This window comes from Staurois parvus, unplaced genomic scaffold, assembly GCF_062004578.1.
Source record: "Staurois parvus isolate SC_StPar_1 unplaced genomic scaffold, SC_StPar_1.0 ptg000005l, whole genome shotgun sequence".
Classification (NCBI taxonomy): domain Eukaryota; kingdom Metazoa; phylum Chordata; class Amphibia; order Anura; family Ranidae; genus Staurois; species Staurois parvus.
Window position 1 is genome coordinate 4,617,810 of NW_028317801.1, and position 19,691 is coordinate 4,637,500.

The 19,691-nt window shown below is 40.3% G+C and overlaps 1 protein-coding gene across 2 annotated transcripts in view; it reads left to right on the plus strand.

Annotated features, from left to right (window-relative positions):
* The window catches only part of RBM33 (RNA binding motif protein 33), a 199,708-nt gene that overhangs the window by 126,623 nt on the left and 53,394 nt on the right, over positions 1–19,691 (plus strand). For both annotated transcript variants that reach the window (XM_089693178.1, XM_089693251.1), the window contains exons 16-17: positions 12,963–13,610; positions 17,549–17,737. In XM_089693178.1, the coding sequence (XP_089549304.1) occupies positions 12,963–13,610; positions 17,549–17,737 (837 nt within the window). The remainder of the gene's footprint in view (positions 1–12,962; positions 13,611–17,548; positions 17,738–19,691) is intronic.

Consider the following 19,691-nt stretch of genomic DNA (forward strand, 5'->3'; position numbering starts at 1 on the left):
ACAGGGGACCTTGTGAAGATCAGCAGCCAAGCGATTGCAAGAGAGAGTGAGACTCAAATCTGAGGAGTGTAGAGGAAAGCCTTACTGGCAGACAGATTGTGTTTTAATTGTGCTCCCCACATGAGGATGTCACTGATCTCCAAACATTTTAGATTGATCACCCATATGTTTTCAAAGATACTTTGCCCCATAGGAGAGCTAGAGAAGGTAATAGCCAACATGGAATTTATGTATAAATTATCCATTCTATATCAAGAATGTATTAATTCACTTTCCTGCTTCTGTCCAAAAAGTTGAATCTTTGTGGCTGTTTATTATTGCAGAAAATTGTGCTGCTGACAAAAGGAAACCCCTACAGAGTTTCTTCCTTAAGGCCACTGGGCATAAATCTGTTCTTTTGATTAATACATTACCTTTGCTTGAATAGGCATATTCTCTGAATGTAAAGGCCACTTTCTACATTATGTTGTCTCCTCATTTTTGGGAAGCATTTTTCTGTTTAATATTAATTTCTTTATTGAAAATTGCAGTTCCACACTGTCCATCTGTTTACAGTGTTCGCTGGGTTGTATAAGATTTGGTCAGATTGATGGCAATAAAGGGTTTGTGGGACTTATTTCTGACAGTATCTCCTTAAGTTCTAGGTGTTGGTTTACTTCTTAAAATATGTCAGAAGTTCAGTCCAGTTTATTTTTGTCAAATGTGAGAAGTTTCAGATATTTTGTTTAATTTTCTCAGCTTTTAAAAAAACATAAATTTCCCCAAAGTTTGATTTGTAAGACTAAAGGCTTATTCATACCAGATATGTTGGGTCTACGCTGGCAGACAAAGCAAGATGCCTTTTTTCCTATGCTGTCAGTTTGCAGTTTTCAGTGCAGCATCAAGAACCACCACATTGCAACTTCGCTGCAATGAATAGAACTATATTTATATGTCACAAGTGACATTTTAATGTTCTGCTGGAAGAAAGGTAAACTATGTGCTGCGCCAGGATCGGCGCATTGGCACTGTGAGAGCACACCAGCGCTCCTACATTCAGCACTGCTTGCTGGTGTGAACAAGCCCTAATGCTTGAAAGATAAGCGACACATCAATTGTTTTGTTGTTTTTGAATGAATGCATTCTAAGTAATATACTAGCTTTTGTTGTGCACCGAAATGAAAATTTTTGGACCGAAACTGAAAATTCAAGATGCATTTGGATGAAAACCGAAACCAAAATGGACAGTTTACTATGTATAGATAGATATAGATAGGTATATAGATATATATATATAGATATATAGATATATATATACACAGATATTTGTATTTTTAATTAATATCATGAATTTATTTTCAGCAACTTTAGGTGAATAGGCTAGTTTCACACTGAGCAGTTTTTGAAGCGCTTTTGCATTTAAAAAAAAAAAAGGCACCGTTAAAGCTTAAGAAAAATGCATCCCTTTAAATTCAATGTTTTTGTTTTAATACTGCTCCATTGCGTTTCCTTTTCGGTGTTATAAAAAAAAAAAATCCTGCTTGCCGCATTTTTGGTGCATGTTTGTCGAGTTAAAAAAAAAAAAACACCCCTCCCCTTTGAGGCCTGGTTCACACGAATGCGTTTTTTAGGGCTTTTTGCAGCACTACAGTCCATTTAGCATGGTTTCCTATGTGACACATTCACAGGTATGATTTTTTTTTTTTTTTTTGAGCTGCTGCGTGTTTGGAAAGGGTCATGGACTTCTTTTTAAACATAAAATGTCTCATTTATGGTCCAATAGACTTTATTGGAGACGCTGCAGAAAATGCATGTAATGCATTTTTGATGAGTTTGCTATATTTTTTATGTGTTTTTGCACCTTTAATCTGCCCAGTCATAAGTTGGCCAAAAAAAAAATTCAAACGGTGCGTCAAAAACACGCGTGCAAAACAGACAAAATGCAAACTGCATTGGTGTGAACCTGTCTGAAATGCATTGAAACGCATATGTTTTTTTTTTGCATTTTTTAATCGGCCCAACAAATTGTCCAAAATTTTTTTTCAAAAGCATTAAAAAAATAAGTCAAGCGTGCATGCAAAATTTACTACAAAAAGGACAACGCAAACTGCATTGGTGTGAACCAGGCCTGAAATGCATTGAAAACCCATCAAAAATACACACGTGGGTTTTTGAGTCACATGACTTATGGAAAAACACACTCTAAACGTGGTAAAATTGCGGCAAAATCGTGCGTTTTCGTCAGCCATTATCGGCACCTTTTTTCCTATCGGCAAAATGCCAATAGCACTATTTTCGGTTGATACAATTCAGCTGCCGATTTTGGTGCATCCCTAGCTAGTTTAAGGGATAAGTTCACCGTTTTAGTGAAAAAAAATAAATAATCCATAGCCTTCCTACTGCCTCTCAATCTTTCAATCAGACTGTGGTGGGTTTTTAGTTTAACTAGCCAGATACCCAGCTGTCTCTTACCTTGTGACATCATTCTCACAATGTGTTCCCCTCAATAAAAATGTGAGACCATACCTAGACACTGTCATTTGACTGAAAGACTGTTGATTCAATTCACTGCTGTAATGGATATTTTGTTATTGTAGTGTTCTTTAGGCCTCATTCAATCATGACATTTTAATCCATGTTCCAAGACATGTTTCCCAGTCAGTGTTGCATGCACACCCGTGCTGGCAATCCCATAGCTGTCAGTTGGGAGGCAGCATCTTCATGGACACAGTTGCTGCTCCCAATATGACATCTGTGCAGGTGCACAGCCTTAAACACACCCACACAACTGTCACATTGGGAGCAGCGGCTGTGTCCGTGCAACCGTTGTATCCCATTAGACAAAAATGAGACTGCTGGCATGGGGTTGCACACAACACCTGTGCATCCCCATGCCGGTAGAACACAGCCCTGCACAGGGCATGGATTAAAGTGCCATGTGTGAACAAGGCCTTATTTTTAGCTATGTGACTGTCATTGTCATCTCTTTGTTGATAATCTTTATAATTTAGAGAACTGAGCCAAAAAACTTTATCGTACAGAACACGCAAAGGAAACAATTCATAGACATGGATTATATGCCACTGTCTTTGGGACACTGGCAAAAGTTTCACCTCTCTGCCCCCTAGTGTCACCATATAAAGCCTGCACGCTCTGCGAGGCCCCAGTTTTTTGCTAGCCTCTATAAGTGATGTGATGTTTGCTTGGGGCACTGGGTAATGCGTTTAGCATTCACCTTGGCACATGGTGCAATAAGTGTAGTTATCCGCAGGGTTTTGTAGAGGTCCAGGGCCGTCTTTCATTCCATATGGCACCCAGACCCTTTCTGAAGTATGCCCAGCAGGATGGATGAAGCCTTGGCCCTGAACGGGACTAGTGACATGGACAAGGTAAGACAGGGTTAACCAGTACGCTTGTACAAAACCAGTTTTGGCTTACATGTTGCTTAATGTCTTGTAGTATACATTACACCCTTCTCCTACAAGACCTACCACAGCGCACTGCACACAAGCGGTTCCTAGGGGGTAGGTGTAGGTGAACTTGAACTTTTAAGTGTTTTTCCTCAAGTTTGTTTCAGCTTTTGTCTTAATGGGTAATGTTATTAGAATGGATACCTATTCACAATTAGCAGACGTTTTCAACATCCCTACTGGAAGTTCCTCTTCGGGTAGTAATGTAGTGCTCATAGCACTCTTAACTGCTCACCTCTTGCCTGCCTTTTTCAGTCAACACTGCAAGCTGATTATTTCTCTTACCACCTTTTGCCTGATTCTTTTTTAACAGAGCCATTGGAACTCAGTTCGAGGCTAGGTTGACTTAATTACCCCATGCCGGATGTGCTGGTCCCCCTTAACTCATATCCATTCTGTGAATACTCTTACTTGCCACTGAAGGATTACAGGCACTTGGGAGTGGAAACACATGGGACAGACAGCTGTGAGTCAATGGCAGGCCCTCAGGAAAGCTGATTGTGGTTCTCTTGTTCCGGAGCAAGATCTATTATCGCACCAGCCCTATCACTTAAACTCCCTTACCGCCGTGTAACATGCAACCTGTTTGACTAGGGCAAAATTTATAGCCACTATATCTGGCCTATTCCAGAATCTAGCGCCACTTCTTAAATTGGAGGTGGCTATCAGCCGCATGCACTCTTCTGCCTTGACTATAATTCTATCCAAAAATCAAAATTGCCTGACACACTAACTGTTTCAGAACCCAGGGGTATGTGGACTTTCTGGTGGACGCACCTCAAGAAAATTACTTCCTTTCCCTCTTGCCATATGTTGGCTATGCAAACAACTGATAATGGTGCTACTACCCTAAAATCTTATATACAGAGGATGAGATCCAGATACCTCTGCTCGGATTAACGTGCTACTTGCTGTATGTTAATTCAGCCTCTTGTAGAGGCCTTAATCATAACCATAACAAGGCTGAAAAGCTTCCTTATTTTACAAGGAATTGATTTTGTCTTCCTGGAGAATAAGCGATTCTTTTAATTTCAAGATGCTTTGGTAACGGACTCTTACTCTTTCATATGTTGGCTTTGGTGGATTAATTGAGCTGGGCAGTGTGTACTAGTCTCTGGATAGATACGCCTTGCACTATACAGCCCCAATATGTTTAAAAAAAGCTCTACTTCTGTAGAAAGCCCATCTCTTCCTCTGGCTCAAGTAAATTTGGCCTTATATGATTGGCCAAACTTGGAGAGGTTATTCCCCCCAAAAGCCTTGTGTCTTGTGGATACAGAATTTACAGAATCTTGTTGCAAAGAAGTTTTGTTTTTTTTTCCAGCGAATATTTGCAGAAAATGCATTCAGGTAAAAAACCTTAAGCCTTTAGAACCACTTTAAAGCCAGGGCAACGGATCCAAGCTGGAAAGATGTCTTTTGCATATGTCCTTTGAGGGCAAACTTCTATTTGGCAATTCTTTTGAACATGTAGAGGCAGCTACTGAGGGGCAAGGGTTCAGACCCCATTATCCAACTTCACAATTTCTCTGAAATACATATTACCTACTGTGGTTTTGCTGTACTAAAGTGCATTCGTGATCTACTGCAGGTCCTTCCAGTCATGGCAAACCTTCCACTTGTGAGCCCACCAGAGCTGCTAAAATGTTTAGTCTACTGACATTTACCCAAACTTAGAAAAGAGATGTCTGAAATCCTTCTCTCTCTACCTTTTTAGCTGCTGTCCTCTTCTTCTAATTCTTGTCAGTTTTTACTTACTGCTTAGGAACAAACAAGATATCCTTAACCACATTCTCACTTTGTTGCAATTGGTGCTTTTCTCCTTTCCTATTTCAGTAAAAATGTAAGGATTTACCAACTCCTTAAAGGATATACATACTGCATTGCACAAGATTCATTGATGTGAATGAGTTTAGTAGTCAGGCTTCTACGAGGTCCTATTGCTTGAGGATGTCTTATAGTTTATAAATCAATTCCTGTGTTCTGTACTGTACAATAAAGGTAAAGTGGTTCTAAAGGGTCAAGGTATTTACCTTTATGCATTCTATGCATGAAGGTAAAAAACCTATGTGCAGCACCTCCCCTCCAAATCCTTACCAGAGCCCCCTCCGATTCAGCGATGTTCACAATAGTCTCAGCTGTATGGGGACTCTCCCTCCTCGTTGACCGAGACAGCCAGTGGACCAATGAGGAGAAAGCGTGGTGGGGAGACGGCATGACCGAGCTGTGGCTCTGTGTTATATGGACACATAGAGCAGCGGCTCAGGAGCGAGCATGCAGCGGTGCCCCCAGGGTAAGCAGCTTTCTCTGGGGGGGCATTGGTTAAGGGGGATTAGCCAGGAGCGCTGGCAGGGGACCCAAAAATAAGAGGATCAGGGCAAATGTACAAAACTAATACACAGAGCAATTATGACATGTTTGTTATTTTATTTTTTTTAAATGAGGCTTTAGTATCACTTTAAGAGACATTTTGACTTTCCAGTAAATTTTTAATCCTGGCGTACAGAATGGAGCAGGTCCTTCCCCTCTCTTCTCTGTAGCTCTTTAGTGCTTCCTACCAAAACTGGAACCTTGTGGAATTGGTGGATTACTATGTGGCCATTGGCGACTGGGCCCAGCAAAGCTTTTGCCATTGTCCAGTCACCTGAAGTTATCAGTATTTAACACATGGTCTATGAATCTGTTCTTGTGTCCAGTACCACACTCTAAGAATTGCTGTAGAATATAATCTATACAAATTAGTAGGTGCTTGTAGTCTGCTTAGCATACCACATAAAATGTAAAATCGGTTTTGCTAATAGTATTCTTCTCCTTGAATAACACAGTCAGACCTTTCCTCCTTTATGTTTGCATAGAACTAAGGGATCACCCTGATCAACATTTGTCAACAGATGATTTTTTGGTCCTGGCTAAACTGGGCAGTAGTCCATTCACCAACACCAGTCTATTTTTCAGAATGTCAGCCCTGATTAGGTTAGAAATCTAAAGTTGCTAGCCATGATAGAAAAAAAAACAGAAAAAAACAAAACCGGTATGGCTGTCTGCTGTACTCTTTTTAGGTTGTGTTATAGTAGAGGAGGGACACCTCATTCCCAAGGGTGACTGCACTTAACTTCTTATTTAGCTGCCTATACATCACATTTGGGGATATCAACAGCTCCTTATTTTTAGAGTAACATATGCCGCTGTATGCGGCTTTTCTTTTTGTACTGGAGTCACTAATTTTATTGCAGTCTATAAAACGTATCCATTTTATCTGTATATTATGTGAATAGGCGAAGTGCATTTAAAAGTGGCTGATAAGAGCCAATTATGACTCCATTATGTTTTCATGATTGGCAGATGGAAAGGTTCACTTTAAATTAGAAACAAGCAGCATTATTAAAATGCCAAAGGCTGTATGTTGCCAGCTTAAATAAGGACCGGTTTGTTTCGCAACAGCAGCGAATACAAAGAATAGGCTTCATAGCAAAGTCTCACCAATATATTATTAATTATCCAGGTATAGGGATTTAAAAAAAACAAAACAAAAAATGCCATTGGCAAACTTTTTCATAGTGCATATACTATATGTTTAAAAAATATAATTGTGTGTAGTGGTCCTTGAAGACGATTTTCCCTTGTACTTCGTATCTTCTGTTTAGTACAGCTTGCTGATTAAAGACGGTTTCTCTGGCTAGAGTATTTGGTGTTTCTCTAAAAACTGTCAAGCTGAAAGTGATGCAGTTTCTATAATATATTGTTCAGAGACCGCTTGTTGGCAAGGTTTAACTTCTCCAACAGCATCGTCCTGACTAGGCAACGTGTTTATTGCAAGGCCACGGAATTGTCAGACCTCATAGAAAGCTGTGTCGTCAGATTTGCAAGATCCAAGATCAGTAACAGCGCCAGTGACAGTGAGGTACTGGCCTTATCACAGCACAATTCATAAGATGCTGCCCTGGGACACCGCTTCAGTGTCCTGCTGTGTATCTTGACAATGTTATCTGTCCTCTCAATATGCACTATCAAATGTCTGTCACCAGCACCAAAATTAATTTAATGTCACCTGAAGACATGCAATTAATCTTTCTGAGGTTTTCATAATACCTTTACAGAAAAGAGGAGTCTGTTTGAAGGATTTGGATTTTGGGGCTTAGAAGAAGATAAGGGAAATTAATTTTTCATCTGGGTTAATGCTGGTGACAATAGGCTGAGAGTGAGGCGGTTTGGGAATTTGTCAAGTGTTGTCACTTCAGAATAATGCCGCTTAACGTCTTCTAGTTGTAATCAAGAGATGTGATTTCTGTTGAGAGGGATTAATCAATTTGCTCAGCACCAAATGTACGTTGGCAGTATCTGTTCTTGGGGTTTGAGGAGGAAAATAAGATTTGATCTGTCAAATTGGAGGAACCTGACAGCAGCAACACTTTGTATGTGAACACTTAACACACTGACTGAAGGCTTGGCAGCTCTCTTCATCTTCATTGAAAAGCACCATCCATCCTAAACATGCTCTGCTATGAGCTATTGAAAACATCTTTATTTTTCTCAAACACAGACAGGCTGCATCTCTTGTGCATGTTTGTATGAAGTAATAACAAATTCTGTTTTCAGTGCTATGCTAATGTTTCCTGCCTCAGAAAGCAATTCATCTTGTACAATCATACATTTGATCTGCTTATTTAAAATTGACCTGTCTTTCCCATATTTTTCTGTGGTGTGAGCATACTGGATGTCTTCTAGCTTTTTTTTTTTTTTGAAATGTGATATTTATCTCCTATTTAACAAAAAAGAAAAATCCATGGAGCACCATATACTCTATATCCAACATGATCCTCCTAATACCAATGGAGTTTCAAGGCCTGCTTAACCAAAAGCCAGCATCTTTGTTTTGAACTTTACTTATATGTCAGGGACTTCAGTGGCAGCATATATTTGCCAGTTTTCTCAGTTCTTCCAATAAATGGGGTTTTTGCAAAGCCACATGATCTCAAAATCCCATGATAGATTTGTTGTATTGAATTATTTCAAAATAATCTGAGAGTCTTGCTATGGTGTAAAAGCTTGTATATAATGTGACCCACCCTCCCCCCAAACTAGCTTTCATCGTTGTTTTTTTCTCATGCATCCATATACCATTGTGGTCTGCAGCTCAGTGGCCTGAGAGAGTGGTTTCCATGCTGTGGTCTGATCCTATTTTTCTCTGTTTCAGTCAAATCTTGTGAAAGGCCTGGATGATGCTTGACCAAAGATGGCATCATCCTTCAAGGGGGGAGAAGGAAGATATAGGCTTTGTCAAACACTGTACCATGATCTGCCCAAGAGGAAATAAATGTGTTCACATTTACTTGACATTCATGTAATATCTGAGGCTAGGTCTGTTTCAGTCCAGTTTGTTGGGCCCTATCAAAACGTTTGTCTATACACATGAGATAGGTATAATTTATACTTATGTGCACACTCTTAACCACTTGAGTCCCCGCTGTAATTTTAAAATTCCTTCTTCATGTGCTCAGATGAATTCCTCACTCACCAGATATTACTGGCCAACAAAGCAGCCAACAAGCATCAGATGTCAAATCCTGTACATGGGAATCCTCAAGCCACCCACTTCATGATGTCCCTGTCACAAATACTCATTCACCCAAGATGAGCTTAAAAAATAGAGTAACCATAGACATCTGATGCTTGTTGGCTGCTTAGTTGGCCAATATCTGGTGAATGAGGAATTCATCTGAGCATGTGGGGGGAGCACTTTTATGTTTAAAAAAGATTTTGTCACTTCATCTTTTATTCTACAAGAACTTCATGATTGGGGACTTTATGCATTAGTTCTGTTGGACTTTATTATTGAATTTGAGTACTGTATTTGTTTTTGATTTATTACACCGTTGGCAACATTTTATTATCCATCTATGTTACCTTTTATATAAGTTTAGTTTTTGTAAAGGGCCAGCTCTTATCTTTAGTTTCTGCACATATTGAAAGTGTTTCTACACATAAATGGGCAGCTGCCTTTTTTATATATCTTTTCCACATTTTATAAATTTTTTCACATTTGTGGGATTGCCCCCTCTTATTAATTTTATGCTGTGTTACAATGCACCCTCATAAACCTAATACAGAAAAAAATAAATTTTACCTTAATGTTACACTCAGGGCCGGGACAAGGGTTAGGTGAAAGGAGCAGGAGTCCCAAGTGCAATAATTTCCCTGAGTGGGAGCGGAGGTTCAGTTCAGACTAGATCAATTTACATACAGTCACACAGACACAGTCAAGTTAATTGTGGTTGAAGATGCAGAGCCAGCCCCAGTACAAAGATCACTGCTGCTGCCCAGCCAGAACACACTGTGTACACTTGCTTGTGCTTGCACAGCTGTAGCCATGTGTCGAGTGCGCTCCTGCACCCCGCTCCTGCACCCCGCTCCTGCACCCCACACTAGTCTTACTACTTCTCTTTTAAAGTAGAATTTAAGCTTAAACCTATCTAGCCTTAAAAATACACAGGTTAGTCCGCATAGACGTTCAGGTGGGGGGGCATTTTTAAGGCTAGTTAGGTTTAAGCTGAAATTCTACTTTAACAGGGGTTTAAATAGCACCACTGACCACCTATGCTGGGGGTTATTATTGCTGCTATTGACAAAAAGCTGGAACTGATGCTGGTTTTTTGGGGTGGGTGCAAAAAAAAAAATTACAGGCCAAGGGAACCAAATGTGTTCATTATGCCACTGATAGGGAGTGAGCTTTGTAGTGAGGAAAGGGAGGGGTTCAGAGGTGAAGGAAGAGCATTGTACTTGGGGTTGGGGGGAGGAGCTTTGTACTGGTGTTTCTAACAGGTGTCACACCAACGCAGGGCACATGTCTTCATTTGCTTCATATTTCTGCACACGTCGAACTTTTTACTGGTACTATTTCATTGCATGTCGCAAACATGTTGGTGCGTGTCACTATTGGCCCCATACCCTTCTCCACCCAAGGGGGGAGGGTTCGCAATTTATCATCTTTGCCCTGGATGTCAGTTCACCTTGTCCCGGCTGCGGTTGCATTAATAATTTATGAAAATGTTTTTTTCTGCTTTCCATGCTTCGCAGTCTAGTGTCTAAAGGGGGTTAACCACTTTACAATTTACCCAGGCTAATTCTGACATGTCTCACATGCATGGAAAAAACAGCATTTTTTTTCTCTAGAAAATTACTTGGACCCCCTCCCTCCAAACATTTTAAGTCCCTGGAGAATACAATGGTTGTTACAGTTTTTTTATGTCGCACAATATTTGTGCAATGGCCCCTTCCATGATTACTTTTACATTATAGGGATTCCCTGCCTGAGAGAAACGCTACCTGGACCATGGTCGTAGCCTCAAACATGATCCCAGTAAAACCACCTCAGTATGAAACTGTATATATACCGTATTCAGGTGGTTAAAGCTCTCCTAAAGCAAACCGCATACATTTTACCATTCTGCTATGTTGTATGAACGGTGCACTAATGTGATATTTTAATTGGTCTACTTTATTTTGGTGGTAAATTACAGGGAAATGCATTTGTCTAATTTTTTTTACGAATTATTGCCAGGAAAAGAGGGAAATAAAAATATATATTTATTCAAATTTACTACCAAATTCAAGCCCCAGTTGTCCCGAAAAAAGACTATGTATAATTCAGTGGTTTTGCACAGAGCAGCCCCAATCCTTCTCTTCTCGAATCCTCAGCGCTACTGGCTCCTCCCCCCTGCCAAATGCCCCCACAGAAAGCCACCTGCTATGGGGGCACTTGTGCATGATCACTTCCAAGCTGGCTCTTTGTGTCCTTTGACACCACCCAGCTCCCTCCTCATTGGTTGTTATTGACAGCAGCAGAAGCCCATTGCTCCCACTTTTGTCTTTGAGCCAATGAGGTAGGAGAGAGCCTCTGCTCTAGTGCACAACACTGGATCAAGAAAGATCGAGCTCAGGTAAGTATAGAATGCATTGAGGAAAAAAAAAAAAATCTCTCGTTTCAACCCTTTAAAGGGGGTTTAGGGATAAAAAGGCCCTAGGCTCTCAAGTGGTTAACCAAACTCTAAAACTTATCAGTTGTTTTGAAGACTACTACAGTGATTGTCAGCTTCCCCAGTGGCCCATTGGATATGAGATATGCGTACTTACATTGTGACAAGCTGGACCAATGTAAGTATGTAATAAAGATCATACCTATTGTTGAGCTTTAGAGTGACTCATCTTCTTGCTGTTGTATAGAAGAGTATTTGTGTATAGAGACGGCTGTAAGCTATTTGTGCCTTGCTTTCTCCTTTCACAGCATTCCGGCAATCTCTAGGTAGCAGCTGTAAAAACTGTGTAAAAATTCACTTTACCTCCAAACATCTGATCTCTGTGCCCATGTTTTTGGTTTGATATCATGACTTTATCCCTTCTTTACCTATTAGCTTTTCTTTGTGCTTTTATGTTGTATTGGGGTCAGTCATTTGGGGGAAAAAAGAATACTTTTTTTTTGTTTTGTTTTAATAATAAAATAGCAGTTTTAAAGGGACACTAAACAAAATCCTTATTTTCCAAAAATCCATATACATCCACTATTTATCAGCCCTGTTATCTATTTTTCATGAAATCTTTCCCTACTGTGTTTTTCTGTCTTCTTGTAACATCCTACGAATTCCTGAACCTCTTGTTTTTCCCTCTCAATTTTATTTGTTTAGAAGGAGCAGCGCATGTTAGTTGCTGTCATGCACTGCTCTATGCACAGTACACATCCCATAGCCCCTAGTCCATCTCATGAATGAGCAAGAGAGGATGGCTACGTTCTAGAATTGTAATTTTTCTTTTAAACCAGAGCTTAGTGCCACTTTAATGCAGCATGTATACCAATTCCATCTCATGCTTTTTGTTGAGGCCCATACATCATCATTTCTAACATTAAACCCATTGTAGAGCAAATTACTGTTCATATTGTATAATTCTGCTGATAGTAACACTAGCAGTTTGCTTACAGAAGAGGCAAGTGCCGTGTACACTTCACTGAGAAAAACACAATGGTTTGTACAACGTTATGTCATTTTGTCATGCGAATTCATTGGTTTTCAAAGATTTGTCATAAGTTGAAACTCCAGTCTTCAGCAGCAGATTGGTTTAAAATGCTTTCTGGTAATAGGAAAGCATGTGTTTTTGCCCGCTCAGAGGGTGACCTCATGCTAATTAATAGCACCAGGAGCACAGTAAAGGTAAAATCCTGTTGCATCTTGGAAGATTTTTTTTCTTTCTACTGAGGAATGGACCAGCAGATCCTAATGTTTATTCTTTACGGGGACCAAATAAACAGTAGATGTGTCTTTCAAGGAAAGGTTCATATAAAAATAAATGGATAAAAAACTGCTAGTGCTTGCTTAAGCTATTTGATGCAACTATGCCTAGTAAAGTACTTTTTCAAATCAATAAAAACTTGAACTTTTAGCATTACATATGTTGCTTTACACAGGAACTGTTGAGTTATGTCTAGTGTTAGAATGGTAATGATTTGTCTAATGTTTTCAACAGGCTGAGAACAATGCACTGGAGCCTGCAGAAGGTGATGACCAGCCACAGGTTCCTCAGCAGAGAATTGTCTCCCAGCAGAGGCCACAGATGCAGCAGCAGCAGAGGCCACAGATGCAGCAGCAGCAGAGGCCACAGATGCAGCAGCAGCAGAGGCCACAGATGCAGCAGCAGCAGAGGCCACAGATGCAGCAGCAGCAGAGGCCACAGATGCAGCAGCAGCAGAGGCCACAGATGCAGCAGAGGCCACAAATGCAACAGCAAAGGCCACTGATGCAGCAGCAGAGGATGCAGCAGCAGAGGCCACAGATGCAGCAGCAGCAGCAGAGGCCACAGATGCAGCAGCGGCTACAGATGCAGCAGCAGAGGCCACAGATGCAGCCACAGCAGCAGAGGCCACAGATGCAGCCACAGCAGCAGAGGCCACAGATGCAGCCACAGCAACAGAGGCCACAGATGCAGCCACAGCAGCAGAGGCTACAGATGCAGCAGCAATGCCCTCAACAAAGAACAGGGCCAGTGCGGAAAGTAACCTTAGGAAAATCAAGTGTTCAACAGCAGCAATTTCAAGTAAAGCCTCGTACACCGCTTTCAGAATCTACAGGTCCTCAGATTGTAACCAGTGTCCAAGGATATCACCCTGCAAATAAGGTATATTGCAGTGTATTATATTTTGAATCTTCCTTCAGTATTCACCATTTCATGTTTAAAAATAAAAAAAAAGTCACTGCCTTATTTGTGTGCTTGAAATTGTAGAAATTGGTTAATTGAGAACACCACATTGCTTAGTGGAATGATTTTGTGATCTTAATGTAATTTAGTAATACTTTATCAAAAAATGAGGTTGTATGTAGTTTGTAGTATGTCAGTCCGCCATATTTACTTACTACATATGATAAAATGATAAAAGTGCGCTAACTAAAAGTTTAGTATATTCCCCCTAACATCTAAGTAAAACAGCCCACTTCCCAAATAACATAAAATCAGCCAGACAAGCATCAAAGGCAGAAACACATTGCTTAACCTCCCTGGAGGTATTCCCAAGTGTAGCTTGGGGTAAAGTTTCAGCACCACCAGCGGTAACCCCGAGCTACACTCGGGAATACCTTGCAGCGCTGCTCCGGGATCTCTTCTTCACTTACCTTGTCCTTCGCTCCCGCAATTTCCCTCCTGCAGTGTCCCCGACAATGTCCTCCGGCCGATGCCGGCATCTGTCTTCTGGGTTCCGTTCCCTGCGATGTCAGGACATACGGGAAATGTGAAAAAGTGACATTCACTAAAATCACATAGTAAAACATTACTGTATCAAACCATTTCACATACATTTTGTCCCTACTGCTTTGTCTTGTGCCCTGCCTGCATTTTTACTGTCCTTTCTGCCTCGAAACTGAGAAACGTCCATGGTGTCCAAAAAGCGCCCCTTTAGGTCAAAAGCAGTTTTAGACCAGCTAGAGAACAGCGATAGTAAATTAGAACTACTTGCAGAATTGAGTGATAATGATTTGTGGGGAAATTCGTCATCAGACACTGAAAACGATTTTGTGACTTTGCTCAACTTGATTTATTTTTTACATACTGTCACCCTAGCAGTACAGTGTCACCATGGTGACACTATACTACTTGTGGGGGGCGATGATTTTTTTTTTTTTTTTTTACACTGATTGCTTTTACACCCATAAAGGCTGTAAAAGCAATAATTTCTCCTTCTCTCTAGCTGCATTCTTGCAGCCATTGAGAACTACTGAGTGAGCTGTGATTAGTCATAGCTTGTCACATGGTACAAGGCTGTTGTGAATAGCCTTGTACCATGTGACCTCTGTGATCATTCACAGATTTCACACGTAGTAAGCAATGATGTCAGAAGTGACATCTTGCTTACTACTCTGCATGTGATCACTGATTGGCTAATCAGTGATCACATGATCGGGACCTGTCACGGAGGTCCCGTCCGACGATCGGTGTTTCACTGTGTCCAGAGGAGCTCCCAGGGACACGCACAAGCAGGGGGCCGGGAAAGCCATTTATAAACGCCCACCCGACTCTGCACTGCCACCATCCGGTCGTTTATATACAACGGCTGGACGGGAGGTGGTTAAGGTTGCAGTGTTGCTGATGAGCATTCTGATTTTTGAGCAGCACACCCTTATTATTACAGAAAGTTCTCTGCTGAATACAGCACGCAATATAATTAGTTATAAAGTAGTTGTTTCCCTCTATATACTTTTGAGCTAATGTCACGATTTACCCCGAGTTTACAAATTGCGCTCCAGTTTTTTGCTAGTGTCCTTACGTAATGGTAGAAAATAGTCCCAATAGCATAATCGGGTGTCCCGCTAAATGAACTGCAATGAGAATAATTGTACTCTTTAAAGTTCTAGTACGTCTGCAGCCATCCCTAAAGTTTTCTGAGGGTACAGAGAAAACGTCAAAAAAAAAAAAAAACACGGAGGGAAGTGCAAAACTATAACCTAGTTAATAACTTTATCAAAATGTATATAAATGAATGAATGCAAGTGATGGACCTCTTCTGTTGGTGAAGATTTTTTTTCTATTTTTCACTGGTTTTCCTTTCTTTCTTCAACTGACACTTCTTTCGATATCTGATTGCTAAATTGCTTGTGACTTACTTGCATTTTCCGAATCCGTTGTCCTTGATGCACACCATATCCAGACCCTGCAGCAGCGGCGGCTGGCCTGTAATATTTGCTTTGGGCTCTAAAACTTTCATGTGGCATGTACCTTGGTGCATGGTACAAGTGAGTTAGCTGCAGGGCGTTATACAGGTCCATGGTCCGTTCCAATGGCGTGCAGGACAAGCACCCCTTGACTTACGAAGCCTGTGTCCTGGATGGGACCAGCATCGTGGATGGGGTTGCCCTTTAGTACCTTTTTACATACCATTTTCTAGCTATTCACTTTTTGTTGGACCATTACCTAAACCTGTAGTACAAACAAACTACATATACATCCTACAAGAGACACTGCAGTGTTAAGCACACAAGTGGTTTTGAAGGCACAGGTTTTGGGGTAATCTACATGTTTTTACCCTGGCTATTATTGTTTCACTTTATTCAGTTCATAGATATTATTATGTTAACCTTTTTAACTTGGCGAACTTTTCTTCCACCTTACTACTGGAAGTTCTTCTGTGGCTAGTGATGTAAGGCTCATGAGACTCCTGGGGCTTTTATTGCCATCTTCCATGGAAGACTCACTCTGCCTTGTCTGCCATGTCCTGCCTTAAAAGCATGTCAATGCTTAAACAATTACCATCCACCTTTTCAGGACTGTCATCTATGGCTGCTTGTCACATATTTCCTTGTGAACTGATCTCTTATGTTCCTCACAGGGTAGTCCCTCAGTGTTTTGTTTTTTTTTGTTTTATTGTTTTTTTTTCCTTCTCGGCTGGGCGTTTATTTTCTATTCTTTTTTATGACCTTTGCCCTTCCTTACCTGATCCCATTCTCCCAAAGATGTTGGGGTTTCTGGGGCTTTTTACAACATCTGACATATGTACGTCTCACAGATCATAAGGCCACCACCTGTTTTTCTGTTCACGTTTTCAAAACCGTTTTTTGATGGATGGTCATTTGAGCCTCTGCTGATCCATGCTTCTGTAAGCTGTCTATTTGTCTATTAGGTATGTTCCTGTGTGCCTGTTGCTTTTTTTTTTTTTTTTTTGTTTTGTTGCCCACCCCGCAACTTTTTGCTTTGGAATATCCCAAAAGTATAAGAATCAATTCCTCAATGATTAAGATGATGGGAATTTTAAATACACCTGTTCCATATCTTGGCATACAGGACAGAGGTCCATCCCCTCTTTCCTCTGTGATCTCCTTATTGCTTTGCTAAAAGACTGAACCTTCATGAAGTGGGTGGGTTTTATGAGTACACTAGGGGATGGTTCCCAGAAAAGCTTTGGACCGTGTCCACTCACCTGACGCTAGTGGCATATAACCCATGGTCTAAGAATCAGTTTGTGTCCTGTACTGTGTTCCAAGATATAGGATTTGAAGGTACATCAAAATTTAGATTTTTCTTGTTTCCCTTCTATATCTCTTGCCCAAGCAAGAATGACATAGAGCACTGATGGTAGACTCCTGGGATATGGAGACATTGTTTATTTAACATTGTAGCTACCATAGCAATATGTAAGCAATATCATTCCTTGTCTAGTGCGCTGCCAATTCCACACATGTGTACTGAACCCACTAGCCAGGGCACAATATTGTTTACACATTAGTAACTATTTATTTACATAATATTGGCAATATATAAACAATTTCCCGGCTAGAGTGCTGGATTGATGATAGGCCATCTATAAGGACCAGCTTTGCAAATAGGAATCGTCACTCGATCACGATATACCCTTACAGAAAATGGCAGCACAGAAGAGAAGAGGCAGGAAGGATCATTCAGAAGAATGCAAGAAATCAAGAACTGCATGAAAGGATAAGTATGTACTGTATTATTGAATGTAATAGCCTTTTTTTCAGTGCCATTTTTAGACTCGCCAAGATTTGGATGAAGTGCCTCTTTAAGAATACTGTAAAAGGACAAACTAACTTTGTACATTTTCCTTTTGGCAGGTTATTATGCGCGGGAGAGGCAGAGGAGTTGGTGGACAGATGGGCCGCGGACGCTTAATGCCAAATAAACAAAACCTTCGTGTGGTGGAGTGCAATCCTCAGACTTGCATTGTGTCAGTTGAAGGGCTTTCTTCGTCAACCACTGATAGCCAGTTGAAAAACTTGCTGATGTCAGTAGGACCAATTGAGGTAGGTCACCCTTGGGACCTAGCTTGTATCTTCTAGAATTAGAACCTTTTTCTAGAATATCTAAACACATTTAAATAAATTTCACATTTAGAATTTAATCTTGATTTTTTGAAAAGTAATGATTAATTGAAATATGATGATTTGCACAAATATTACATTTTTTTGAAGGGAAGTTTATTTTCAATGTATACGCAGTTTGGATTATTATTATGGCATTTAGTTGCTTACTGTTGCATATGATTGTATGTCTTTTATAGATTTGTCATCCCCGTAGTTGCTATCTGTATATTCGTGAAAAACATTGGTTTAGAGTTGCCTTTTTTAGTCATTACGATACAAGTATGACTAGACTAGTATTTGGAATAGGTTGGGGGGGAATTATGTACACCCAAACTGCCTCCTCTTTACAGGGCATTATATAAGCTGAGAGCTATTTCTTGTGTATTGCTAATGGGATACTTGGGACCCTTTTCTGTAAACTGTATTGATGTACTTACCATATTATGTTGTCCCACTTTTTATATATTTAAAGCTCTCTATTGTGTGTTACAGTCTGTATTCATCAAGAATGCTGACACAAATCAGAACAAGGATATAGCCAACATCAAGCTGCATCCTTGTCATATTGAGCTCTTCTAGGTATAAGAATGCTCAATGAATTGGTTATGTATAAAAATGTGATTTCCCATAAAATAGAATTTCAATTTACGAATGTCAAATCAGTGAAAGATGATTGCTGATTGCAGTGGGTTTTTACTTGTGTATTATTGTTTGTCTTACTGAATGCGCTGGAAAGATTTTACCACTCTTCCACGATAAAGGTACCCATAGAGATAAGATGCCGGTAAAGCATTTAATTACTGATAGACATTTTTTAGATCAATGGTGACATAAACAAGGCAGTCGGAAAAAATGGCATAGAGATGTGGCTGAGCCAGACACATTGCTTTTTAGAGAAGAGTTAGATTTGGACACATCTATATCTACCCTTAGAGTTTCAGCAGCGATCCTCAGAAAATCTGCAAACACTTCTGGGCTTATTGGACAACAACCAATAAGCTGCTTTCATTATATATTCCATAGAGTATTATGTATTACCCACCACTTTTTATAGATCTTCCACCTTTGTATTTGTGATTTTAAAGTGTGAATCTTTCTTTTTTTGAAAATAAGAAAAACAAGCATGTTATATTTACCTGTTCTGTGGAAGGGTTCTGCACAGAGCAGTCCTGAATCCTCCTCCTTGTGTCCCGCACTGGTGCTCCTCACCAATGGCTCCCAGTGCTTTCAGCCATCGCTGTGATACAGAGCAGAGGGAAAAGAGCTGCTGCAGATGTGCACAGCGATGGATAGAGATCAGGCTCAGGTAAGTATTTAGGGGGGCTAGAGGGGTGTGCTACTATTAAGACTTTTTACCTTAATTTAGAGAATACAATAAGGTAAAAATCTATTACAACCATTTTAACTATTTTTGTATGACCTCTTAATTATTATCATGCTACATCTTTGAAATTAAAGTTGGCAAAATACAGAATCTCAAGCCGACAGGTACATTTACACTGTAGATTGTCCAACTCCAGTGGACGACTTCCTGCTCAGGATTCATTCCTTAGTTTTAATTTGAGCTCAGCTGTGCAAATGGAAAAATAAGGTATCCTGGTCAAACTATACAAGCCACAGGCTGGGATGTTCATAGACCATGTATTGTAGGATATTACCTTCAGGTGACTAGACACTGGCAAAGCTTTTCAGTACACCCCTTGGTCTGTGACCCTGCCCTTCTCCATGAAACCTTATCTTTTTTTGTGGGTGTCCTGTGGTGATGGAGCTCTTCTGTCTTCCCTTCGCCCTGGAGAAATTGTTTGCTTCACTGGTTTATTTTGCTTCAGATACTTCAATCAACTCATCACTGTCTTCTAATCTAACAATAGAAGTAGTACATCCAGATCAGTGC